General features: G+C 47.8%; 1 protein-coding gene across 6 annotated transcripts in view; it reads right to left on the minus strand.

Moving 5' to 3' along the window:
* Cut (homeobox protein, cut) overlaps nucleotides 1–27,212 on the minus strand; it is a 122,421-nt gene that overhangs the window by 40,686 nt on the left and 54,523 nt on the right. For all 6 annotated transcript variants that reach the window (XM_076433640.1, XM_076433639.1, XM_076433635.1 and 3 more), the window contains exon 3: nucleotides 23,836–24,036. In XM_076433640.1, the coding sequence (XP_076289755.1) occupies nucleotides 23,836–24,036 (201 nt within the window). The remainder of the gene's footprint in view (nucleotides 1–23,835; nucleotides 24,037–27,212) is intronic.

The raw sequence follows: 27,212 nt of genomic DNA on the forward strand, positions 1-27,212 counted from the left end.
GGAAGTTTCATGGGCCGCGTACCCGCCCCGTCCCCTCCCGCGCGTCCTAATCGAAAAACAGAAGCGACGGTGGAAGGGATGAAGGGTGGAATGTACAACCGATAGTTGGATCGCGTGCCACGAAATCGTGGGAGTGCTTCGAAACGAGGGTCGCCTGTTTCTTCCGTTGCCCTTCTTCCTCTTTTTTCTGTTCTCGGTTTAGGTGAGAGAGACGAGGAGAGGAGCGAAAGGGGTTGGCCCGAGGTGTTTCGCCCCTGAAATCGTGCACTCCTATCGGAAAAAGATTCGCAGTATCGACTGGCCAGGCTTTTTTGGCTAATGAATCTCCCCGGTTAGTTAACTAATGAACTCTTTGAAGTGTGGGCGGTGTTTTAGCCAGCCACTGATCAAAAAGAAATAAAGTAAGGCAATTTCGGAATTATTCCTCATTTTAATCATTTATTTAAACGATCAAGAGTACAGCCAATGGCACTGTGGAGGTCCTTAGCCACCCCTGGCTGTCTCAACGGAAAATGTCGGCCCACTTTGTTCGGGAAGAATGACTATACGCCTGGCACGAGGTTCGAAGGGTGGCCGCGAGTGTGATTTCAATTATCGAGGGCTGATACCCGGTCCTAATTCAGGGCGCGGATCAAGCAATGTAATCAAAGTAAACTGCGTCGACCCCACCCCCAGCGATTCTTAATTCGGGGGCAAACGAAATTAATTCGTCTTGCCGCGCTAATGTATCCGCGAGTCGATTGCTTGTATCGCGATTCGCAAAGGCCTCTCTCTCTCTGGGAGGGTTGCGAAACTAGTTAAGCAAATAGACACTGTTGCAGAGGAGAGAAAGACAGACTTCACGGTGAAGAGGGCGGTCCTGTGGGGAGGGGTGGGTATTCTCGCGCGTTCATCTGGATTACGTTTTTAGATCGGCTCCTTAACTTCTCCGAGGGTTCGGGACCGAGGGGGCGCGCGGGGGTGGTTCCCGATCGAAATTAAAATTAAAATTATCATAGGGACGTCGAGTGGGTTTGGTGAGCCGCGTTCCCCGGCGTGCAGTTAGTTTTAAGTGGATGGATGCTAGTGGAAACGCGTATCTCGTGTGCCGCTGATTGGAGCCACCCCTTCGAGTGTCCCGACTTCGATTATCGCGGAGTTTCCCGCGCGATGGCGGGGAAGTTTTTCGAGATGTTTGTTAAAATCGAGCATGGATGAGGGTTAGTTTTTCGGGGTTGATTTACCCGCCTCTCGCCGCCGCGAGAACATTCCGCTTGTTTGAGGGCGTCCCGGCAACTTTCGGCTCGCCTCGGACTTTCTCCGCTTTCCGGACGATTTTAATTGATCTAGTAATTCAGAAAATTGCAATAACTTGCTAAACAATACGCTTCTCCCCTTCCCATCTCCGCGGTTCGCCGTTCTCGATGGATCGTTAATAGTTTCGCCGGGAGGGAGGAACGATCGAAAAATTATTTGACGATTTCCCGAGAGCCAAGCAAGTTTCTTTCTTCCATCCGTATCGATCGCGCCTCGCTCGCGATTCGTTGTTACGATAAAGGGAACACAGTGTTAGGTTTCAAGGCAGTCGATCCTTATCTCGCCGAGCCGTACACTTTACCCTGTTGAATATAATCCTGACAAAATTCAGCCCAATCGATGTTACTTATGAAACCGAGTTCTATTTAAGATTCTCTCAAGAGCGTGTCCATAAAAATGTAAAACCGCTGAAATTTTCATAGCATCGGCTGCCAGCTATTCGGCTAATGAACCTTCCGGGTAGCTCTCCGACGACGAGCTATTCCTAGTCCATCTTGGATTTTACCTCGCGTAATTAATACGAAACAAATGATAAAAGTCGACGCATATTCCAAGACACCCTAAATCTAATTTGCCAAATTTCTCCCGGAGCAATATTCCGTGTTTCGAGGGGCAGCGAATTTATTAGACTCGAAAACTACCCGGGCAAAGTTTCTCGATCATCGATCCCAGAGAGGATTCGAAGTCACCGTGGCGCGGAGAGATAGCAATCTAAGAAACCGCTCGGATAATCGAGGATCCCTCCAATTAAAGAATCACCCCAGGTCGATCGTGATACGCGGCGAGATTCGTCCAAGTTGGTCGCGTAAACGTTCCAGAAAATTAATCGCCGGCAATATCGTTCCGGGGATATTTCGACGACGGTAATTTTTCCGCGATTTTATGGGAATTTAAGAATAATTCAATTACAAGAGGGGAGAGCGATCCATCGGTTCGAAGTCGGACAGAGTAAGAAGGTGGTAGAGGGAGAGAGAAAGATATGCTAATTCGGAGATTCGGAAGCGCGAGCCGCCGGGCGGAAACACGATCGCGTCTCTCCGGCGAAGGGCGAGACACCGTTTCCAATTTAGAAATCTAATCTCCGGGCCCCGGCGCGGCTCGACGCGGCGTGTCCGTAAGATAAAAACCGTCTCTCGCCAGGGTTGGACGCGCGGGGGCGTCGTCGGTGTCCTCGAGCGTACCGTCGCGTTTTCAATCCGGCCTGATTAAATTCATTAGCGTAATAGGCATCGATATCCGGGCGATTTTCCTCCCTCTTTATTACCGGCTCGCCTGCCTCTCCTTTCATCTCTTAGCGAACCGCGAGGCACGGCTGGGATCGCGGGGGTTGCTTCCTCCGAAGGCGACCGACCAATAAAATTGGCAAGAATTACTTGTTTAACCTTCGATCTCCCGGGGGTGTAGCCGATTGAAGGGTGCTCATCGGGGATCTCGCTTCCTCTCCTCTCCTTCTCCTCGCCGACCAACGATTCTTACCTTCCCGTCGAGCACCTCTTCCCTGTCCACTTCAGGGGGTTGCGCGAGATTCCGTCTTGCGCCGCACAACAACTCCCCCCAAATGATAGAGAGGGGATGGGTTTACGAGGGTTTATCAGGCTCTGGTAAACAGACGAACGGCTCGAGTGCCTGAGATATTCTAATGGCGCAGCCGAGTGGCACCCATGGGCGTCGTCGAGGTGTATCGGCCCTGGCATATCTTTGCTCAGACTTATGCCTTGTCGAAGGAAAAAAGGCTGCCCAGGTCCCCGTTGGTCAATCGACGCGGGGATTAATGGCCCGTTGTCGTAACAACCTTACCTCGACCCTTCGTTTACATCCCTTGGACATTTTCAACTGCATTCTACCATTTAAATCTACAACACGCGATTTTCCTCTCGAATTAAAACATTATATCGTTCAGTAGACTGTAGGAGGTTAGGCACGAATCTGATAGAAATGTTTTGCGCAAGAAGCGAGGCTAGGTTATCGGTAAGTTCGGGTCGTCGGATGGCAGGGTGACGGAGGAGGACAAAGAGTGCCGGGCAAATTGCAGTCATTTCACGCGGCGTGTACACGAACGGCCGTGTCCTGGCCGTTTTCACATTTGTCCCCCGGATCACTGTTACTCCAGGACAAACGACAGACGTTCTCGAAACGACGCTGCATTCCCCTACAGCCGGCAAAAAAATTCTTGCCGCATTCTCCGAATGACACTAATCGCCTTCCTTTATCTTCCCACGGTTTCGTCCCGCCGCAAAAACAACGGTTCTCGCCGGACACTTGGCAATTCGATAATTGTTTCTGCGTTTCTTTAATAACTTCTTGCTCGCCCCAAGTGCCACGAAATTTTCGTCTCCCCGCCCGCTCTGAACCCTCCTCTGTCTTTGCTTCACTAACAAAGTGAATCGAAAATTATCGTCGAGCCGGCGAACTGACCGTTGTTCCGTGAATTCGAGGGACTGTCTCTCTCTCTCTCTCTCTCCCGTTGTTAATCGAACGCGTCCTCATTATCTCGCCGTCCAATCAATATCGCTATTACAAAAACCTATTGTCCTCCTTTATCCTTGATTTCGCTCGCGATATTTCAATGCACACTTCGCGTGCTATTTCACATTCATTCTTTATACAGCGACTTCGTCTCTTACGTCTCGGAGTTTATTACCTCGTCGATCATTACCGTAAAAATAACCCGGAGTGCATGCCACTTCAATAATTCCAAAATACTCCCTACGTCATGAACTTTTCGACTACCCGCCTTACAAAATTATTAGCAACCAGCAGTAACCTGCAGTTTCAATTAAAAATTATCCAGTCAGTGTAGATATTGATCTACTAGGATCAATGAAAATTCAATGTCCTCGTGTTCGCGTAAATAAAATGTATTTTTAATCTTCGTTGGAGCGAAGCATTGCCCCAGAATCTTTTAAGTAATTGTTTCTACGGAGTGTTTGAATTTCCAATCTTGCGAACAATTTTCGGCGAAAGTCGCGGAACGATTCCCCCGCCGTTCGGCGGCCGACGAATGATTGTCAACCGGAGCGAAATGACATCCGCGTAACCGAATTAGTCGAGGAGAGGCCGCATTAACGTGATGAGTCAGTGTCGATATCGACGAGGTCCTCGCTTCGAGGTTTTATCGTCGGATCGCATTCGTGTCTTTAAATACCTTGCACTCGATGGAAATTTCTTCCGGTCGAGCGTCGAGGCAGAGGGGGAATAAATTTCGGGGTGAAATTTTTATCGAGACCGATCATTAACCGGAAAAGGTTGAACGTTCGATTGCGGGTTTCTCCCTGTGGGAGTTCCTCCCTCGCGCGTCTCTCTATTTTTATTATTTTTATTATTATTCTACGAGACGCCAATCGATCCCCAGCGACGACCTATAAATGTTTATTCGAGCCGAGCCGGCAAGGGAGAACCACCTCGAGTTTCGCGGACGTCTGTCGCCGTAACGATGCTATATAGATTTTTCGCGATACGAACGGTGACGTGGCAATCGCACGAACGCTTATGTTTATTTCAAACGGTCGCTCAAGTCCTATCAACCACCTGCGAACTTCTTGGCCTGCTCCCGCCTGGAAATACCTCTGTCACTCTACTTCCGATCGGAACCACTATCATCGATGCTATTTGTTTTTCTTTTTTGCCTTCTACGCCCGGCACAATATCCATGTCGCTACCTTATAAATAAAATCGTAGCCCCTCGTCTCTAATAACCGAGCCGTCCCTGCGTTTCATCCCTTATGAGCAAACCTATTACGCATTTATAACCGCTCCGAAGGTGTAGCCAACCAATGAAACAATAATGGAAAAGTTCAACCAAGAATTTCTAAAGTACCGTTTATTTCTTCCCGTATCGAATTTTTTCACTTCGCGAGGCGGACTTCTTTAGCGCAACCTTCGCAATGTAATTCATGCCGATCGATTCTTCTTTAAAGATCCACTTGCCAATAATGATAGGGGACTTCAATGTTAATCGTGAATGGAAGAACAGAAGTCTTGTAATTTTTATGTGTTCTTCTTTAATTCGGTCTATAGAGCGTCTTTTGCTTCGCGACCTTTGTGCACGGCGCATTAACCTGTTAACCGTATGGTTTTTTAATCGTGGACTCTTGGGAAGACGTAACTATTGACAAACAACAGTCTGTGATTATACAATCTGAGAACAAAGTTTAGCGAAACAGTCGTTAAAAAGAACTTAGTTAGGAAGTCGAATGAAATCTTGTATTCTCTACGCTGAAATTTTTCCAGAATTTCGTTCAGCATTCAAAAAATACGATTTTGTTCTACGAATTTTGAGAACGAAATGAATATTACGGGATAATAAATCAAGTAAAGATAATACAGTGGTTCGGGGAGAGCAGATTAAACGACGAAATCGGGAAGCACGGCGAAAGGTGTAAGCTCAAAGTTTTCCTGTCGATCAACGACAGCGAGGGGTGTCTGCGGTGAATAGCTCGAGGGTTTGATACGATTGATCTGCCAGGATCGAGAAGAAGAAGCCGGAGAAGAAGCGGAGGATGAAGAAGAAGAAGAACGACGGGGGGTGCACGCGAACAGAACGGATGGCGGAACGAGAAATCTTTTAGGCTCTAATTGCCGTAATTAAATCCAAGAACTTACCCGATTCTCCGGTCGAGATCTCGAATCGTTGCGCCCCCTCGAGTTATTCTCAGCCACCCCGTGAGCCTCGCTTGCCTTGCAATCCCTCTTCGAGGCGTCGTGCATTTAACTACTCTTTCGTCGCCGTTTTTCTGATATTTCTACCTCGACAATTATTCTCTATCAATTTTTCAGTAGCTCCGGAACACGCCCCGATTCCAAAATAGAGTCACAATTTTCATCAAAGTTCTGCATTTTTTAGAATAACGTGGAAGTTGAAGATTTCTGTTACGGTATTCAGATTACGTAGGAATTTTTCAGATCGAGCAGATGTTAGAATAAATGTAGAACTTTCAACTTTTAATCGGTAGAATCCATTATAGACACTTCGGAGAATCGCCACAAATTTCACTTTTCAACTATCTTCACACGATTTCACGGAGTTTTTACGACTGGATCCGCGGCGTGCAGGTGGCGATGATTATCACCTTTGCTTTCTATGTTCGACCATCACCGTGTGCACGAAGTGTAGAGGAGTTGTCACGCGCGCCGATGATTTGTTAATGAGGAAACGGGAGTGTCTGAGAGAAACGTTCGGCATGGGACCTTTCCATCCTTGGTGCAGGCGTCGAGGAGCACAGTAAGCTGTTTCACGAGATCGAACGGTACCCGACGATCAACCGAAACGTATAAACTTATTTATTTCGTGGCCAGATAACCCCAGCTTCCCGCAACAGCCGAGACGGCCCATTGGCGCCGAAATTCTTTCGACCGATAAGGGGCACAGGTTCCTTCGATCGAGAGTTAGCTAATGATCGATTCTCGCAAGCCCACTCATTTACATTCAATTAGTTCTCGATTCAACATAAATATACGAAAAAGTCACTACTCATTTTTCAAATTAATTACATCTCGCGCTTTATTAATATTTTAGCTAATTCTCAATTCGACATACAGTGATTCCCACTTATGCGGGCCCATATTGAAATTTTGAAAAATGTGTTTTGTAGATCTGTGCGGGTTATACGCATTGTGAAAGTTTCATCGAAATCGGTTGATGCGGGGAAAAACGACAGTCATTGAAAGATGTAAGAATTCTTAGATTTACTGCTGTTATAGGCCGAAAATCGTGAAAATCTGCAATTTTTACCATCTTTAAATGTTTGTAGCTCATTGCAACGTCGACCGATTTTGACGAAATTTTCAGGATGTGTTTAATTTAAATTTTCAATATACGCCCACATTAAAAAGTTGTAAAATGGTTCTTTTAGTATTTTCTCTATAATTCCGACTAATTGCAATTTTCGAAAAAATTTCTTTTCACATCCTGTAGTGAACTAAGTGCTCTAGCTTCCGAAAATAGTTTGAATCGTATAGTATAATATTAAGAAGATTATCGTGTTTTTTAGAGCGTCCGAATATTAATGGGAGTCACTGTAAATACAAGACCTTTATTTGAAAAATTGATTATTAAAACTTAAATTCTCAGGACTCCAAATTTTAATTTTTTCAATTTTCTAAAATACTCTTCATTGAATCAATTGATCCGTGACCGCAACTGGTGCTATGATAAATATGTATCGCATCCTCAAACTGCACAAAGACTCTTTTTGATCGCGAGAAAGAATGAGCTTGCTCCAAGCACCAATTAAATAACACGTCTCGGAGTTGCAGTATAATTTAAAGAGTCCGTCGGTACCAAGGTCGCGCGTTCCAATTACGCCGCCCATGGATCGGCCACATAGTTTCTCGAAACTCCGGAAAGGTTACAGGTCATTTATTACTCTCCTATTCGAAAAGGCGCACAAACACCATCGAGGGAAGCTGACTGATAAAGATTCTTTCTTTCGAGTAGCTGCGTAGAGCGGCGCGTGGGAAAACCGTGACGATAATAATTACTGCTGTGGAACACATCTAACGAGCATAGTTATCGAATGGTCTGATAGATGAACTATTTCGTTCCGATCGGTCCACGCGCGGAAGTTGACACTGATAATTGATAAGACTCGACCGCTGCGGGCGGTAGAAAAATCTAACTGGGTCAGAGTATCGACATAATTGCCTGGTAATCGACCTAACGATCTTCTAACGATCTCTCGCCATTCAAAAATTTCCCAATAATGCCAAAATACGAAAACATTTCCAGCTCTAAAAATAAATCTACTCTTTCGATAATCCCTTACCTAATTTTATTGAAAATTTCGATTTCAATCATTGTGACTAATTAGTACAAATCGGATCAAATTGAATTAAATTTGACAGAAACCGCGTTGTAGGAAGGTTTGCTTTACCTAAATAGTCGCGAAGAATTGTCCGGCCGAGGCGATGGTTGCGGGAAACAATGTTTGAGGGGGCAGGTTAGGCTAATTTGCCGGTGTCTCAAGGATCGTGGAGCTTGAAAATCCAAGTTTAGGTGTCCGATCGCGAAGGCAACCCTTCGGATCTGTGGTCAGCATGAACGCGAAGAGAGGGAGAGTGCGATAAGCGCCCGGATTGCGGCTGGGTCCGATCATTGGCCGGTTCTCGGCGGCGCAGTCAGATCGAATCACGATCACCGATCTACCGGATGGAAGGTGCACCGAAGGGATTTCCGGCGCAGATTGGCCCTAAGCAAATGACAAAGCACGGGACACACCAGCGTGAATGACGGAGGGAACCGGTATAGTGACGAGGACCACAGTGGAGACGGGCAAACGCGGCCAGCAGACAGAGACCGAGTAATTCGAGGCCGGTCGGTGCTCGGGAACCGTGGGGGGTGGTCGGGAAGGAACTGTAATCCTAAAACGGGGTGAGATCAGAGGGTGGTTTCCTTGGCCAGCCGCAATCTGTCCGTTCGCCCAGCAAAGCTCCAAGAATCCTGGCCGCCTGGCCTTTGGAGTTTAGAGCCGGGCCACGGTGCAACGCGCACCCCTTACGCCGAAACGCGGCCGGAAATTGACCGTGTCCCTATTTGTCCTTTAACTATGATGGTTCTCAACCATCGCACCGATCGCATCCGATCGGCCGCGATGAACGAGTCCTCCCGGAAACTCTCGGCGATGTTTTATTCATACGCTCCGGACTCCTGCTGTCGGATAGGGGCGTCACCTCGCAGGATTTCACATCGTTATTATAGTAAGCAATCATTTTTAATGCATGAAAACGGCTAGTGAATTATACAATATGCTCCCACTCGTGACTTATGCATTCATTTTAATATTTAAGTCCTCTTTTAGAATTTTTCACATTTTCCTTCTGTGAATCGCATTCTCATGTTTTGCATATTTTCCAATATTTCCATTGTGAACCTGGCTATCAGTCCGAAAAATAGAAAGAATTTCGAAGATCCCAACTTCCGCGACGATGTCCTCGCAGAAATTCCGGCGGTCAGTTTCCTCGCTTAGCGTTACGGATTTATCGCTCGAGTAAACAATTCCGATATTGCCGGGACGCAGCGGCGAAGACGCGTCGCAATATTTCTCAGTCCCTCCCAAAGATACTTGTTGAAGCGGACTTTAAAGCCGCTTGACAAATGCCGGTGTTTCGCAGCCCGTCCAAATCTCGATGCGGAGTCGATTACTCTTGGCAGAGCGACCCTGCTCGGTGGGCGTTAATAGGTTAATTCTGATGACAACACGCGACGATTATGCCAAGACACGCGGACGCTCTGCGTATCGAGTCGCGATCATTCTCGAACCAATGCGATTGAAGTTATAACCAGTGTAAACTAGATAGAATATAATCAAATCGCGAAAATTAAGGGATAGACTCGATTCAGAATGAAATAAAAATAAATCTAATCGACAGATCAACTTGTCACAGAATCAGGTGACAAACTGGATCGAAAAATGAATAAAAATTCGTGTTCTCCAGAACTAACTACCCTCCGCGAGTTCGTTAAACTACTCTGTCAAAAAACTTCGCGGGGTCCTTGACTTCGGGTTCGAATGTTTCGTCGGGGAAAAAAGAGGAATTCTTTCCGTCGTCGGTGGCGAAGCGACGAAAACACGGGGAACCGGGGATGAACAGAAGCGCGGAAAACGAACCGTAGGAGCGGAGGGGTGGCGGGACAGCCAGCAGCCGTCAAAAGTTGCCGAACTAATAGGACAATTTTCAGTGCGGAGCGTTTAATTAAATTAATTATATGCGCGCCTCGGTCGTAATATAAATTGTGAGCAAGCGTCGGGGACGAACGTCGCGGGGGTGAGTTTCCGGTTGGCGTCGCGGCGGGGAAAGGGCCCGGTAAAATGCCGTCAAGCTGTGATCGCCAACTTTGATAGTTACGTTTCATCCATCTATCCCAGATACATTTTCCGCGGGCTGCTTCGACGCAGGAACTTCGGCATCGGGACCGCGTGTGTACACATTTTGCACGCTTAAAGTTACAATTTTCGCGCCACCGCCGTTCCGCGCCGGCAAGACAATGCCGCTGCAACCACGCGTTGTCGAGACCGCCGCCGGGGCGAACGGAATTTATCCGGTTAATGACCGGATTCTTGACGAACGAAAAGTGTGCTGCCGCGAGACATAGATTTTTTAAGCGGCCGTAGTTCGCCGTGCTATTTTAACGAGAGCCACTCGAGAAAATTCCGAACGGCTCAACTTTGTTCGGCCATTTTGTAAACAGTAACATTTTCCATACTCCCCGGAACTTTCCGCAATTATTGCATTACCGTGACAAATTCGAGAGGCGTCGAGTTCTCTAGAATTTTAACGGAAGTGTCCGCCAGCTTCACCGGGGGCCACGGGTAATAATATATATAAAATGCAAAGAACCGTTCGGTTTATTTTCCGTATCAACTGCTATGGAAACAAAGTTCACGGTGCAGGAACGGTGGGCTGGAACGATGACGAATTTTAAATAAAATAATATCGTGGAGCGCTCCGATACCTTCCGGAACTAAGGAGCACCCTCTGTTCCAGTTCCGGCCACTGAAAGCTGACCAGGAAAAAAAGCAGACCAAGGGAATCGTGAATGAAAAAGAGGGAAAAAAAATAAACACACGGAAAAAAAGAAGCATCCCTCTAATTCCAACCTGTCGTCCAGCCAGTAACAATCGAGCGAACCGCAAGGGTCGCGTAGCTTCATAAGGGTTGCAATTCCCACTCCCCGGGCCGCCTGGAGTCCCCGAAAAGGTTTGAAAGGCCAGGGAAACGGACTCACGGGTTCCTTCTCGATGCCTCGCATCCTACCATCCCGGTATTTGCACACACGCGTCCGCGGATAACAACGGGGGGTAGCTGGAAGGCTTCTGCGATTCCTACGTCTCCAGATAAAGGGGCGAGGGGTGCACACACGCCGGCAAGCCGGGGTAAACAGCCAAGTTTCCAGGCGGAGCGGCGATCCTTGCGAGCCAGACGGTAAATACATTTTTAAATAAGAGTTTTTTACTCTCCGGCAACCCTGCCTACAAACCCACCTTCCCTCCCTTCCGCCACCCCCGACCACCGTGCGCGCGTACCGCCACACGGATTCCGTCCCCGTATCGGGGAATTATCCTTTGCTTTGCGCATTATCCTTCGGCCCGCGGCTGGGGTAGCTTCAAAAGGTATCCACGGACCGGGCCACCCCCTTTTGCCCACTCCCTTCGCCCTGACTTCGGCATTAGACCGTCTCTCCCTTCCGATTACTGTCTGACTTTAACCGCCGAGCCGGTTGCGTTACTTTGCGCCGCTCTCTCCGCTTATCGATGACGACCGGCTCCCGCGAATTTATCGGAGATTCGATTCGGCCCGATGCGCAGACCACTACAGCAACACACCGCATTCAGGGGTAGTTTCCGCTAGTTCCCGGCAGAAAAGAAATCGAGCGTGCTCTAAATTACCCGATGAAACCACTACTTTCTGTCGGAAAGTTGGTAGATGCTGCCTCAATCAACGAACAGTGTAATTTAATATTGATTCTCCAGTTTTTAAGCAGATAGTGTCGGTAAAAATTGAAATGTGTCTTATCGGCGGTGGAAAATTAATTTGCTGACCGAGACGCACGATGCACGAGAAAAATAATTTCTGTCCGAAAGTAGCAACTATATGGTGCTGCGGATCGCGTCGGAAATTGATGTTGGTCCGCCATCTTAGGTTAGCGTCTTCGCGAGCGTTCCTCTTCGGCTCGTTTTTTTCGGCGGCCGTGCGGCGTGCTCGCCGCTCGAATTCAATTGTGATTGATCACCGACGGTGATTGAGGATTCGAAATGAAAGCCTCGGCAGTCTCGGTGGCGAAGACAAAAAGACGAGCCCCACCCCCGACCACCACCTCCTCCTGTTCCCTCTATCCATCCGTTCCTCCTTTTTTCCCACCCTCTTACCCTCCTTGCCGCGACTACGGTCGGACCAGCGGGCACAGACGGCACGAATAATGGAGTAAAATTCATACGACTCCATATCGGCGCGATAAAAAGACAGATGGACAGACAGACAGTCGTGCCAGAACGAGCGAGCGAACGAGCGGAGCAGAGAGCGGAGCAGAGCGACCGAGAATCCCGCACAAAGGAAGGATTAATTCTAAATATCATATACTTGCCGGGGCTAAAAGCGAAGGTGGAAAGGGTTCCGTCGCCGGGGAAACTCGGAGGACTGATAAGTTACGCGCTCGCGGAGTGCCGGCTTTTCAGGGGATTTCCCTTTTCGGGTCGTAAAAGACCACGGTTATTTCACAACCGACCGAAAAATCGTCCGAGGCTTTTTCAACGGACTTATTTAGACGGCGTTCTGATCGGAGCCTGGCTACTCTGCCCACTCTCTTCCCGTTCATCCCAACGCCCCTTCGGAAAAAAACCCTGGAAGCCCAGCATTATCAAATTCTGACCAGACGAGGCCGCCGTTTAAATCAACCCTTGCGAAATTCGCCTCTTCCTCCTCTAATTCATCACTATTCTATTCTTCTTCTTATGTCAAGACACAGTTTTCCCGTGGCAAAAAAATACGAGTTGAAATTGTTCCAATCTTAACTCGGATTTAATTTCTCAGTCTTTCATAAATTGCTCTGCCCTGTTTTCCGTTCGAGTCGCCCCGACCTGTTCGCGAATAAATAAATTCGCGGAGCGTAAACGGGGAAAACGGTTCGACAGATATCGGAGCGTTTCAGAGACCGCGGTTCGAACAGTTTCAACCCCCCCGTTTCCTCTCCGTCATTGTTCTTTGGCTACATGTGTAACGTTAAAAGGGGTTTCAAGCGTCGGTGACACGGCAGCTCGGCGTCTCGCGTGGAAATGGTTAAAAAGTGGTGTGTCGCGGGGTACACGCGGGGGCTGTGCGAGAGGGCGCGAGAGGGGAACAATGCCCCTGCCACAAAATCGCATAAAGCCCCGGCGACAATGCGGAACACAATCTAAGAACTCCATAGCATTATATTACGTCCTATTGCGTAATAATACACCGTCGTCCGCGGTCTCGGACGCGCACGATACACGCGTGCGCGCGCGCGCGCTCAGTTTTTGTTCGGTGCCACGAATAAACGTCGCGGGGGAATTCTTATCTGACGATAATTCAACGGGGCCGGCTGTATCGCACGCTCGATTTACTGTACATTTCGCGAATGCCACCGCCAAGGAATGCCGCGCCGTTATTATTACACTTTCGAACCTATATTCCCGCGAGCTGCTCTCTCGCTCCGTCTATCTCGCTCGTTCTCTCTGTTGCGACCGCCCCAGCCCCTCCAGGCTAACGAGCCTTTGACATTTTGCCAATTCGATCGAACCGAACCGCCCGAAACCTCAGACCAGTTCCGCGATACGTGAGACGATGACTCGCCGTGACGCCGTCTGCCCGGAACCATCCGAGACCGTGCAAATATCAATGATCTCCAGAAAACGACCAGCCTTTCGATTCTTCAGTGATCTCCTTCGATTCGACCGTGCATCTCGGTACGAATTTATTCGAAACAACGGAGTGAAGTTCTTTTCGAATTAACCCTTTGCACTCGAGGACTTTTTCGCTCGGGCGAACTAGCAACTCGAGACGATTTTGGCTATATTAGGCAAGCGTTTTACAGGTACATACTTTAAAATGATTTTATACTCAAATGGATAACATTCAACTAAACTTTATGCTTATTTATAATGCGACAGAACTTCCCTTCCAACTTTATACATTGTATTGTAACAGCAGATACGACACTGCAATAATTCTCAGATTTCCAGCCTTTTCCAGAACTGTTTTATTTCGACAGATTATGGCAAGATTGAAGTAACGATCTATCGGAAATTGACAAGTGTAAAATTGCCGATGCCCGACGTAGATCGTTGACAAATGACGTAGAAAGTCTGGCGGTCTCTCGGTGAAACGCATAGGTTCAACGACCCAGTCGAGTTATATTACGCTATAAAGGCAGTATGTTAATACTGCTTTATTTATACACTTCTAGACGCGTTGCTATTCCTTTTATCCGTATCCAATTGTCCGAGAACTAGATTGTGCCTGCATAATCGCATTCAATCGGGCCCCACATAATTGCATCGCCATCTCTATCGCATTATGCAACTATATATATACCGAACACGATCCTTATTTTAGTTTTAGTAGTCTCGTTGACGTGAATAGCGGAAAGACAATGACACTCTGGACATTTTAAATCGTCGATGGTGACAAAAGGGTATTAGAGTGTCTCGTATTGTTATCTATGATTGCGTATCGGTACCGGGAAAGTGGCTATAAGGAAGAAACGGTGCCCCGCAAGATTATGCAGTATCGAGCAGGGCTGTACCGAGAATTTGTTCTACGAAATTACTCGATCCAATTTTTATGAAAGCAAGTCACAGGTCGATGCTTATTATATCCATTTGAAATAAATTTCCTCGATAGTTAGGATTTACATTTATATTTTAAATCCTGAATAAACACTTCAGACTATTTCAGTTCAGTGAAACGAATTGAGTCAGCGTGTTAGTACATCCATTTCCCAGATTTCCCGGCAAACAGTAACGGCGGAATAATACAAATAACGTTGTAAAGCGATAGACAGGGGCCGGCAACAAGCCGTTAGCAGATTAGACCCCCATGCTCCGGGTCGCGCTAATTACAGACAACAAAGCCCGAAGGCAAGAGAAAAAATCCTAGCCAGTGGCCAGTGGTGGAAAAAAAATCCTCTGCCGAATTTCCGGGACGAAATTACGGTGCATCCATAGAATTTTCGGTGACGTCGATCCGGCGAGGCAAGGAGTTGGGGGGTGGCCAGTGAAGGGAAAGCTAGAGATCGAGGTAGCGAGAGAGAGGGAGGGAGGGAGAGAGAGAGAAAGAGACGGCTCTCGTGGCGGGATTAATCGTGAATTATCAATCGACGAAGTCGAGTCGAGTCGAGTCGAGTCGAAAGCCGAAGGAGAGCGGCACCCTCTGGTCGAGAGGGCCCGGAGGGCTTGCTGAACGACGTTTCTGGTTAATCGCGTTTGCGGAAAAACGGAGATAATTCCTGGTCGTCCGTCTGGACGATGGAGGCGTGTACGTAGCGCGGAGGAAAGGCACACAGCCAGGGCCATATAACCGTGTGGAGAGAGCGTAGGATACCGGGGGGCCGTAGGAGGAGAGAGGGTGGAAAAAGTGGGGTCGTAGGTGATCTCTTCCCCCCCATCGCGTATGAGCCGGGGTTTCTGCGGGGCGACGGCGAGAAGGGGTGGGTAGGGATTGATATTCGTGGGCACACGGAATTTTTAACTAGCCCGGCCAGCCTTTAGTCGTTCCGCCGCGAAAGCGCAGCAGAAAAGTTATGAATCTAATTTTCAGCGTATTTGTGTCTCAGCCGCCGCGCCACCCCCTGCCGCCGCCTCCGACCCACCCCCGTTCCACCGACTCCGCTCCTCTCCACCCTCCTCTCTGTCCTCCCTTTGCTCCGCCATCGCCACCAGGAACACCTATATCAATCCCCCTTTTCCGTCCCTCCGTCTCTGTCTATTTCTCTCTTCTGAATACACGCGTCCCTCTTCCTCCCTTGTCTTTCGCTCGCTCCACCTCTTCCGTCGTTCGCTTTCGCGTAATAAAGCGCGCCGCGGCTTCGTTAGGTTTTTATCTCGGCCAACAAAAAAAATTAATTTCGAGAGACGCCATGGTTTTTCCAGCCTCCACCTATACCCCCCCTCCCACCACCTCTCTTCCACCTCCTCATCTCCTCCCTCCCATTCGTATCTTTCTCCACCCATACACGCACCAACGACCGGGGCGCTTCCTTCCCTGTCACGGATAACTTCGTATGCGTGAGAACGTTTCCTTTATTTCGCCTTTTTTTTCCGCGTTTTTACGAGATGTAGCCGACCGGCCACCGCACCCGAACTTGAAACGCGATTACCTTCGCGAGCCCAGTTTTAATGTAATCTAAAATTTAAGGCACTTTTAAGCGGACCCACGGAACCTGCGCAGGGCTCTCGTTTTTTTTTTCAACGCGTTCCCTGGGCGAGGAGCGCATTTCTGCGTGGCTGCGAGAACGTTCCAGATCATGGCAATCATTTTTTTTTCAAACAAAATTGCAACGTTTAGATCATATTGAATTAACACGTTAACGGCGGTGATTCTTATCTCTCTCTCTTCACCTTTCATCTTCAAATCTTATTTTAATCTTATCTCAGCTTTTCATCTGGTGGTAGCGAGTCTTTGCACGTTGATTTATCATTCGCGTACGATGCGAATAATCTGGTTCTAATCTCGCGTTATCTTGCAGTGTTTCGTTTGTCAAGAAGAAATCCACAAATCTAATTTATCATCATTACACTGCATCCGGAACGAATTACGCTGGCAAACTGAAGGTTAAACGGTGATTCTAACCGTGGGCACTCAAAAAATTATTCGAAATATTGTATATTCGATAAACTACTAAACATGCGAGTATAAATGCATCAAATGAAAACAAATCATTCAAATGAAAATATATTAAATCGGAAAAAATGTTTGGTTTTCGAGTTGAAATAGTTCCGGGTGCAAAGGGTTAAGCTTGAAAGGAACACGCTCTCTTGAAACAATTCCCGCGAACGAACGACGAATGGAGGGGAAGCTCGGCGGGCCGGAACGGCCGTTTGAAAATTGGTAATTCCGATCGACAGGTCCGAGTGTCGCGCATCGAAAGCCGGGCGTCGATCAATCAACCGTGTGTGGAATCGTCCGCGCAACACGGTCGAAAGAGACGATCGCGTGGCGACCGGGTGCACTTTCGAGCGTCCGTGTAAATCAAGCCCAAAAACTCCCCATATTCCCCCATACATCACCGGCGCGCGGATCGAGCGTGTAATTCCCGAGCTCGCGTTCGTCACGGTTATAAGCGATAATTCCAGTTAGTGGTTCCAGTAGCTCGCCGGTGGCCACGGTAGCCGGGTTTCACACCATCACGCGCGGCCTTCTGTATCTCGCTCTAGATCGTGGGTTCGTGTACAGGAGTCTAGGGGAGGAGAGAGCGAGAGAGCGAGAGAAAGAGAGAAAGAGAGAGGGAGAGAGAGAGTCATGACAGTCCGCCATCGTAGCCCGTTTCTATAAATCTCCTTGTGACCCGATAAGAAAAGATTGCCTATCGATGAGTGGCCGGCCAAGAAAACGAAACGAAACAGCCTCGACTTTTGCCGTCACGATACATCTTGGGGGTAAAAAGAGGGAGAGAGAGAGAGAGAGGGCTCCGGACGAACGGAGGCGCAACGATCGTCGGTCGGCATTAAATCGAAGGGCACGAGGCTTTGAGCAACCCCTTTCATCCCCCGTTCCGGCCTAGCCATACCGCGTTCGAGGCTCGCTCGCTCGCGTGCTCGATGAAATATACTTAAAACCGTAATTACGATATAATCAGCTGCCGCCGTGACCAGATACGCATCTCGGCGGATGCGGAGGAGAAAAGGGGGAGGAGGGAGGGTGACGAGGGTGGCCGATCGATCTGTTCGAACTGTAAAACCCTTTTTAAAAGTATACGGAGCGAGGGTGAAGGTGCAGTAGGGGTGTAACCGCTGCCGTTCACCCGTCAGAGGAAAGCGGACCTCCACCCCCGCGCTCTGGCCACCTCCGGCGACGTACACGCATACCAACGTGACGTCCGAATGCCCGCGAGCGCACGCGCGTCCTCTCCTCTTTTATGTGTATGTATACATGTATAATACATACCCCGTCACCTATGTATATACGTGTACCACGCGTACGTGTAGATATATGGCACGTGTATATGCGTGCAGGGGGCGGAGAAACGAGTTTTACACATCGCGTAAAAGTTAGTTCCTAATTATTCAGATTTTCTAATTAATGTTTCAGCCGACGATGATGGAGCATCCGGCCCGTCTTTCCTCTCCCTCTTTTTTCCTTTATCGGCCGCCGCGCATGCAGCCCGATCCTTCCTTATTTGTAATTGCGCGATATTACTTGCCGGCAGAGGCAGCTGACACCGTGGCTTCGTGGGAATTGCGGAAACGATCGCCGATTTCCCATTCTATGCCTAATCGCTTTACATTATTTATTTGATCATTTAAACAAGACTAGAAAGTGTTTCTTTTAGACAGAGATATGGACGAATTTGCTTTCAACAAGATTGAATAATTCCGATTCACATTTCAGGAAGACACGGCACTCACAAGTGCTAACAGAGCAAGAAAAATTTATAGAATAGTAAATTTTATCTATAAGCTCTCGACAGTAAAAGCGTTAATAATACAATAGGGTTATATTTAATACAACTATCTCGAACAGAAATGCTTCTTCCTAAATTAACGGGAATATAACGATGAATGAAATATATGAAATTTGTACAGTGATATTTTCTATCGAATGTAGAGGACATCTCGGCAGAGAGCATCGGCGCAGCATTATCAGCAGCTCCGGGCTGCGTGAGAACATCCCCGAAGGATGTTGCGGGGGCGTCTCGTCAGATGGCGTTGATCCGATGGCGGCGTTCACTCGTTAATGTTTGAAAAATAATATTAAACATCGGGTAACGTTGATGAGAGCGAAGACTCCTTCAAGTCGCGAGCGAACTGGTCCGTTTCTCGGATTTCTCCAGCAACGCGCAACGTCCTCGTTACGGATGCAATTTCACGGGTTACACAGTTAAGAGGGCCAGCGTACAGGTTGGCCAGGCCTTGCTCGGGGGTGGAAAAAAACCTCCCCGAGGCCCGCAGGGAGGAGAGAGTTATTCTGGCCAGTTTCTATATTTTGTTCTACTTGAAACTTACGAAACGAATACCTAACGATATTGGCTCTATCCGTCAGCCTGCACCTCTGACCCACGTCATTTTCGCTCGAGCGCAATAATCCCAGCTTTTTGCCAGGAATCCCATCCCCTCTTCTCAACCTAGAGTCCTCTCCTGCATCGTCCGACGTTGAATTCGTTCATTCCGCCGCGCTGGACCCCGCCGAAAAAGAATACAACGGTCCGCGGAACGGAATTCGTGTTCTTCGAGTTGCTGGCGCGCTCTCTCTCTCCCTTCCTCTTTCTTCCTCTCTGGCTCGCTGGCTCGCTCTCTCTTTCTTCTCTCTGTCTCGGATTTCCACCCTTCTATCGCCTCGAATCGTTCTCGAACTTTTGATAATGCCGTTATCTATCGCGAAACGATAGGTAAACTGATAACGAATTTCGCGGCGCTATATCGATTTTTTATTTACCGCATCGGAATGTAAATTTACGAGGCTGTTAATTCGATGTTTGCTCGTTTAACGACGACATGGACAGATATGATAACGCGTAACCTAAATTCGTTTTCAGTGGTTCACCGGTACCGCGAAAAAAATCCGGCCAATTTTAATGGCGGGGCGCCGATCCACTAGGCATTTTTTTAGTCGATCGTCATCAGTCCCAGCCAGTATTTTCTTCTAGAACTTCTCCTTCTTAACTATTTTCACGATATTTATTGGATCAAACATCCCCTGAACCTGTTGCGTTTTCAATCGCGATAGAGTCCGTGCCTGATGCAAAGGGGTAGTTTCTGCGTTTCCGCGTCGCAATTCGCAGAAAGTCGTCGATCGCGATGGCTCAGAGGCGCGGCAAGATTTTCCCGCGGAACATTACGCAACCGTGAAAGCCTCGGTTTCTCCATCCACCCACCGATCTGTCAGTCGACCTCTAATCCGTTTCACAACAGTTGGTTTCACGGCGCTAGCTCGCTCCGGAACGATAAAATTCGTCGTCCCGTCCGTGGCGATTGTTTGTTGCGGCAGGTATTGCGCACTCGATTGCTTCTTATCGCGCCAATTATCAGCAAATCTTCGTATCAGTGTAAATACGGTAATATCGCGGATCGTATTGGTTCGGCCTACCGGCGTTGCCAATATGGCCGCGCGCGTCGATGTCTCCGCGATGGCTTCGCGGTACACGTGACCGCAGGTGATCGCAATTATCGATAAAACCGCGAATCAGGCGATGACTGTCGATATAGGACACTGCGAAACCACCATTGTTCAACTCTATACATACTGTCATTCTTTAACATCTGTCCTATCATTTTTTCACGAATCCTTTGACACTTTCCGTAAATGTATTTACGAACATTTTCCAATTCTTTTGTCTGCGAACAAGATTTTTGATTTTCAATAATCAAAGGTTGTTTTCTTCAATTTGTTCTTCAATACCTGTTGGATATTTATGAACATAATGGTCTTCTTCGAGGGACGAATATTTTTAATTTGGAGTTCCGCGCGCGGAACGAAATGGTGTTCGTCAAGGGACGAGCGAATTCCTGCCGGATATTTACGAGAATAATGTTCTTCTTCAAAGGCTGGATAAATTCTAAATGGATGTTTGTGGACACGGAATGGCGATGTTTAAGGGACCAGAAAATGTTGTTTCGGTTGTTTCGTTTGCTGGGAGGAGCGGCTAAAAAATTGGAGCTGTTTGCAAGCGGGTATCTATGGGAAAGAATAACATCTCTCGGTGCCGGGAGGCAGGAAGTCGCGAAGATCGCGGCTAGGAGAAGCGCGGATAACGTTCCCGGTTATTTCTTGATCTATCGCCCTCGGTACATTAGCCAACGTGTTTTGAAACACTCGCGGAGCGTATTTGCGTTGGCATCGGGCGGCGCGTTGTCTCTCTTTCATCTTTCCACGGTGGCAGGCTAGCCGGCTCGTCGGCTTGCATGGAACATCACCGTCGGGAAAGAAAGTCGTTAGCGGTCTAATTGCGAACTCTTTCCTTTTAAAATGACCCTTGCTCGATCCCCGGCGATCTTTCGTCGCGGTCCACGTTTATCCCGCGGTGGAAATTAATGAAATAAACTTCAGGCCTCCCAAGATGCCACGGATCCATCTTCGGCCGGGTTAAATTGGTACCTTGAAACGATAATAAATGAAATAAAATCGAACAACAAGCGACCCGACATCCTAGCGATCACGGAGAACAAGTGTATCCCATTCTTTCTCTTCACTTTCCTGGAGATCAAAGCGACACGAGAACCCGGCCGACTCTTCAAAACAATCGGAAAATGCTCCGAGACGCGAATGTCTCCGATATGAAATGATGACTTTGTGTTATTTATAGCGCGATTCTACGTCAGCGCCGGCAAACGGTAAAAAGCGTTTACCTGTTTTCCGTGAATACGATTCCGAGCGCGAGCCAGCCAAGATAAAAGCAGCCGGAGAACAATCGGTCGATACGAGAATGTCGGCGGAATTAATTCAATTAATTAATCGATCCTCGAGACTTCGCGATGAAACGAATCCGGTTAAACACGGAGAAATAACTCGATTGTAATCGCGTATCAACTGGAAACGCTCAATTTATTCGATCTGATGAAATATAATTCCATTATATTCCCAGTACCATGCTAATTAACACCGCATTCAGCTGCATTTATTATTCGCGTGTCAATCAATTTCATAAACTCGAAATTGAGACACTGTAGAAGACCGATAAACAGAGGGAACTTCGATCGTCTCGCGAGCTGTTAAATATACCAGGAGGAAACGGGCCACAATCTTTCGATAGGAACGCCATCAAGTGATTCGTTCGCGCCGCGTCAGGGCCCATAAAACCCACCCCCTTCGATCCCTCGAAAGATTCATCTCCCCCGGCGAAGATATTCGAACAACTAGCTCCTTCCCAGGCTACATTGTCGCATTATTTGCTCCTCATTATCGTCTCCGTGCCGGCGAGCCTCCTCCGATTTCCATCCCCTAATCGGGGAATAATAAAAATCATTCCCATCGCGCGCGATGGCTTCTCAATAAAGACATTGTGTCCGAGGAGCAAATTCTTATCGGTGAAAAGGTGCCTCCTCTTCTCCTCCACTTCCTCCTCGTCGTCGTCGTCAAAGATTGTTCCGACTACCCTTCGACAGCCTTTGGGGGTGGGTGTTCGGGGGTGAGACGGAGAAGGAGAGAGCCACGATGGGAAGAAAAGGGTGGCGGATTATCGGGTTCGGGATTACAACAGGCTAAAGCAAACGATTTCCTTCAAAACGAGAATACCGGAGCAGCCGGTGCAAAGTGGCGGCTAGGGGGAGGGGGTGAGAAAGGGGTGCGACGTTATTGGCCCTAAGCAGGATACTTATTGAACTCTTAGCGGTGTTTTTATCACTCCTTTCGCTCTCTCCATCGGCGCTTTAAGTGTTTTCGCCTTTGTTTAAAGCCCCACACCACCGATACGCTCGCATTATGCACCCCACCCCGGTTATGGGGTGCGAGAGATTCTTACAAGACTCCGCTCCGTAAACCGTAAGTGAAGGGTTCGAGCACTTTGTGTCCCTTTTTTAAGCCACCGATCCAACGCGGAGGGTGGTTTTTTGCAGTCTTGCCGCGGAATCGCAGATTACCGAAAACGCGAGCCGCATTCTGTGCGCGGAAAAAGTCGCCGCTTTGTTTAACAACTTGTTCAGAAGACCACCGCTATTCCCATTCCTGTGCTTTAATACGAAATCGTAGACAATTCTGTTCTAAAACATTTTGTAACTTTTAGGAATTGAGTAATCGGAAATTAGGGGGGATAGATAAAAGAAACAGAGGGTTTAGAGTGCTAAAAAACGCGAGAGAAATTTCTACAACAATATTTAACTCTGGTTAATTTGCAATCTTTAGTAGAAAAATGTCTGCTTCTGCTCGATAATTTTTGGGGTGTGCAGCAAAGAGGAATTCGGAGGGATCGATGGTAAAACGGACGTAAATCCGATTGGACTCATCAAGGCGACGTTTCATAGCTACCGAAACCGTCTCTGTCGAAACCCCGACGATTCTTGTGGGCCCGGCCCCGATGAATATTCATCGATACACCGTCTCCTATTTATGATCTTCTTTCATTACCAATTCCGTCGGTTCGTCGGCTGCCATTAGTCACACTTTGCGTCCCGAAAGCGTGATTCGAGCCGTTTATCGCGAATCGGGAAGGTGAAGTGCACTCGGGGGTGAATTTCGCTGTGTGCTGTGCGCGTGCTTCGTGCGTACGATCCGAGAGAAAACAGAGAGTGAGAGGGAGAGAGAGAACGAGGGGTGAGAGGAGAGACTAGCACGAAAGGGGGGTGAGGTTGGACTACCACGTGCTCTATCGAGTACGTCAGTCATTCAGATCGACGCACACGCAGCGTGAACCTCCGTGTGCAACAGTTAATCGCAACTTCCTGACCCTGTCGTTTTCGCAGAAATTTATTTGGGAATTCGTTGAGAAAGTTTCCGATCAGAGTTTCCAATATTCGAAACCTGTTAGCAATCACAGTTATCTCAAAATGATGGCACATTTATTAATTCACTTGAAGAGGAATGTATTTCTATCGACTGTCGAAGAACTTGAAGATGAAATGGTTATAATCGTTGTCTCTTGAAGGACTATTAATACATGCGTATGAAAGTGTCATTCCGAAATATTATCGGAAGACAAGTATTCGATTTAATTCTGCCTTCCCCGAATATTTTGGCGATGAATCGATATCTGCCTTTGAATAAATTCTCAATAGAATATAAATATAAATGCACGATTGAAATATTGTTTATCTATTTCTTCGCTAGACCCATTTAAGGCTCCGCAGCTGTTGCGCAATGATTATTTGTACTGTGATTTATATATGTTCGTTTTTATCGGACTGACAGTGGAGGTATCGTTTCGTGCAGACTCACCTCTTTGTCTTTCGCTTGCAGTTCCTGCTCCAGGTTGCTGTTTGGCGTTCTCCTGGGATTGCTCGCATCGTGAACCTGCTGCTGATCACTTCCCTGTATAGTCTGAGACAATTGGTGTCCCTCAGTCTTCGAATTCCCATCGTTCGCCGCGGCGAGTTGCTCCTTTAACGCGGAAACTTCCTTCTCCGCTAACGTTGCCCTCTGTAAAGAGAAAAACCGTCCATAGTTAGCGCAATCGAGCTTCGTGGCATCGAAACTGCTAAACCATCATTCAGACCTCCAACATTCACAACCAAGCACCCCGAACCGCGAATACAACAACAGCAAATTCTCCGGAATCTTTATTCTCAATTTTCCCTTCGCAAACAGAAAATTTCATTCAATTGCATTCAATTTGATTCACTTAATTGCGACCGTGTTGGCGTACTAATACTCTATAATTTAACTTCGACCAGTGCATCATTGAGCGGCTTATACTGCATCGTTCAGCATAAAGAAACTTTCGTAAACTCTATTCGCTGGTTCTGTCTTTAGCTTCGAATTTGACCGCGATAAGGGAGAATCTTTCAATCGAACTGGAATCATTGGAAAATTTATTGTAATTCTTAAACAAGAAAATTAAAATCAACGTCCCCGAAAACGGTGGAGCTTGGAAACGTTTTTCCATCGGTGAGATCATCGCGTCTAGATGATTTGCCGGTTATTATTCCGGGTTAGATCTCTCGATCTAGCAGAGCGAGGGAAGCGGGAGAGCAGCACAGGAAAAGGCGGAAACGTTCGTAGACGATAAAATCATCGTTGGTGCCGTAATGACAAACACTTGCGTTCTTAGGCCGGGGCCGGGTTCGAACGATCCATGCGCGCGCGCGCGCGCGACCCATCGCGTATGCTCGAGCCATTAATTGACATCTGGAGGCAATTAGAACGATCGCGATTTCGGCGGTAAAATATCGGGAACGCGCCACGTGGACGCGCCGCAACAAATCCACGTCAGTTTTTGCTCGATGCATCGAAGCCGGTCGATAGTTCCGTGAAAAGCGGCGACGCTAGCATCCGTTCGATTTGAAATTACACAACGAGACGGACGGTATCGCGACACACCGGTTATGGATTCCCTTCATTATTCATTTGCAGGCTGACTTCAAAGTTTCTGGACGCTCGACGGCGACGAGTGTCGCATAACCGTTAGATCAAAGGGAAACCGTATGTAAAGGCGTCGTAAACAGCATCAAATAGCAATTCTTCCACGCGCGTTACGGATTTGTTTCGAACCTTCGCGCGAATCGTGTCAGATTCATTTAATTGTCCATTTCGAACGACTCTATTCCCCGTGGTACGTCATTCGAAATTTCAGTTTGAAACTCTACAAAATGAAACTTGCGCAGAGTTGCTCAGTTGTCGCCGAACTGCGAATTTTATGCGTTCTCGTGCTCGAGATGCGAATTCCGGTCGTGTTTCGGAGATTCGTCTTTGGATCAGAGGCTGCTTATTACAATTTATAATAATCGCTCGGCGTTGTTAGTGTGATTGGGAGGACGATTGAAATTGCGATTGATAATTAAAGAATTTATTTCTATTGGATTTAATGAGACCGGTTATCCGTGACCCGAATGGCGGCGCTGGGAATCAAAGAGCCGCGTCGGCCTTGCTCGTTTCCGTTGCTGAATTTTCGATGCTGAATTTTTCTCCGGAGGATTTTTCTCGCCCGACTTGGTGAACATCCAAAAGCGTTCGGGGCGTTCCGCTGGTTAAACGGATAAACGGGGATGGATGGTGTACAAGAGGCGAGGGGAAACGGCAAAGAAAAAGTAAGACAGGCTCTTCGGGGCGAGGTACGAGGGAACTAGTAATGACCCATTGTTTCCTGCAAAAAGCCTTGACGATGTTATCGATAATTACGAAATGATACGGGAAGCATAAATACATATTCGAGACCGGCGTTCGCTCTTAGGCTGCACGTTCATCGGAATGGCGGATGGGTATCGATAGGCTGTCGAGGCTCATCCCGTTCTATTTGTCATGGTTCCGAGAGAGGATCGCGGGAGAGGGGAAGACGCCGCGTCGCGCCGCGCGGCGGCCTCTTTCTCCGCTTTGCTCCGCACCGCTCCGCGCCACGCAGAATCGAGGCTGATGGAGAGGATCGAGAAGATCGCCGATAAAGATCGTCCGCCCGCGATCGTCACATTAGCGGCGGAAGTAGTTGAGAGATAATGGCTTCTTTGAACGTTCCTAACGACGCTGCTTTTGTCGTTGTTCTATCAACAATCGTCCGTTCAGAATTTTAGTTACGGAATTACGGGAAACTCGAGCGTATCTTCCGGTCTCGCGCGTACGCCTCAAGGCTTTTCATCGTTTCCGCCTTTGATCCGCCAATTTGCCCGATGAAACGCCGCTGATTAATAGAAATCCTGCAAACACTTCCGCCGCCGCCGACGACGACTTTCGACGAGATCTGCCATCCCGTTCTTCGCACTCGCGAACAATACTTTCCCTCGAGCACACACGCTCGGCACATTCCCCGATGCCAACACACACCCCGAGAAACTTTTATTATTTATAAAATCGTTCGTCGACATTTCAAAAATAACTGGTTGGAAACATCCGATTCCGACGCGTTTGCAAAATCACACCGAAAATAATTTCAGATCGTTACGAGTATTTGATTCACGAGCAAATAAATCGTCGGGAATTAATATGAAGCTAGTTGAACCTATGTTCTCGAGAGCCCAGTGTTTGCAGGGATTCTATAGCCAGTCGAGTGGAGGAGAGGAGAGGCACGGTATATTTCCAGGTTTAGCGAAAGTTTCGTTCTCTGACTGTTTAATATACACATTCAGGTTCGATTTGATCGTCAGACAGTAGCCATTACGTACTCGCGATTCGAGAATGACGGGGGAGGGAGGATTTCGATCAACATCGAGGCGTTTCTTCGTCTTACGGCCCGCTCGCAAATTGACGGTTATTCGACTTGCCCAACGTCCTGAACATCGATCGATCACCACTCACCGATTCGATATACGAAATCGTGGCTCATTGCAGGTTCCACGTGAGCAAGAACCTACTTCGGAGCTGCTTTTAGGCCCCGTGGTCACGCACTTTCGGATCGGGTATTTCATCGATCAGCTACTATCGGGCCGACGCGACGCGCTTGTTTCTACGTTTTCACGATGATTTCGGCGGCCTGCGATCATTGTGGTACAATATTATTTGTATAATCGGAAATAATTACAAGAACAACTCAAATCAAAACAGAGAAGTGAAAATGGTTGGTTGCTGCAACACGTAGGAGGCACTGGAAGAACCGGGGAAGTTCGCGAAGCGGCCGTAGAGGCCGCAGAAGCGATTTCCAAAAGAATTCTCGGAAGAAACGGGTTATC

This window comes from Lasioglossum baleicum, chromosome 11 (assembly GCF_051020765.1).
Source record: "Lasioglossum baleicum chromosome 11, iyLasBale1, whole genome shotgun sequence".
In the NCBI taxonomy this organism is placed as follows: domain Eukaryota; kingdom Metazoa; phylum Arthropoda; class Insecta; order Hymenoptera; family Halictidae; genus Lasioglossum; species Lasioglossum baleicum.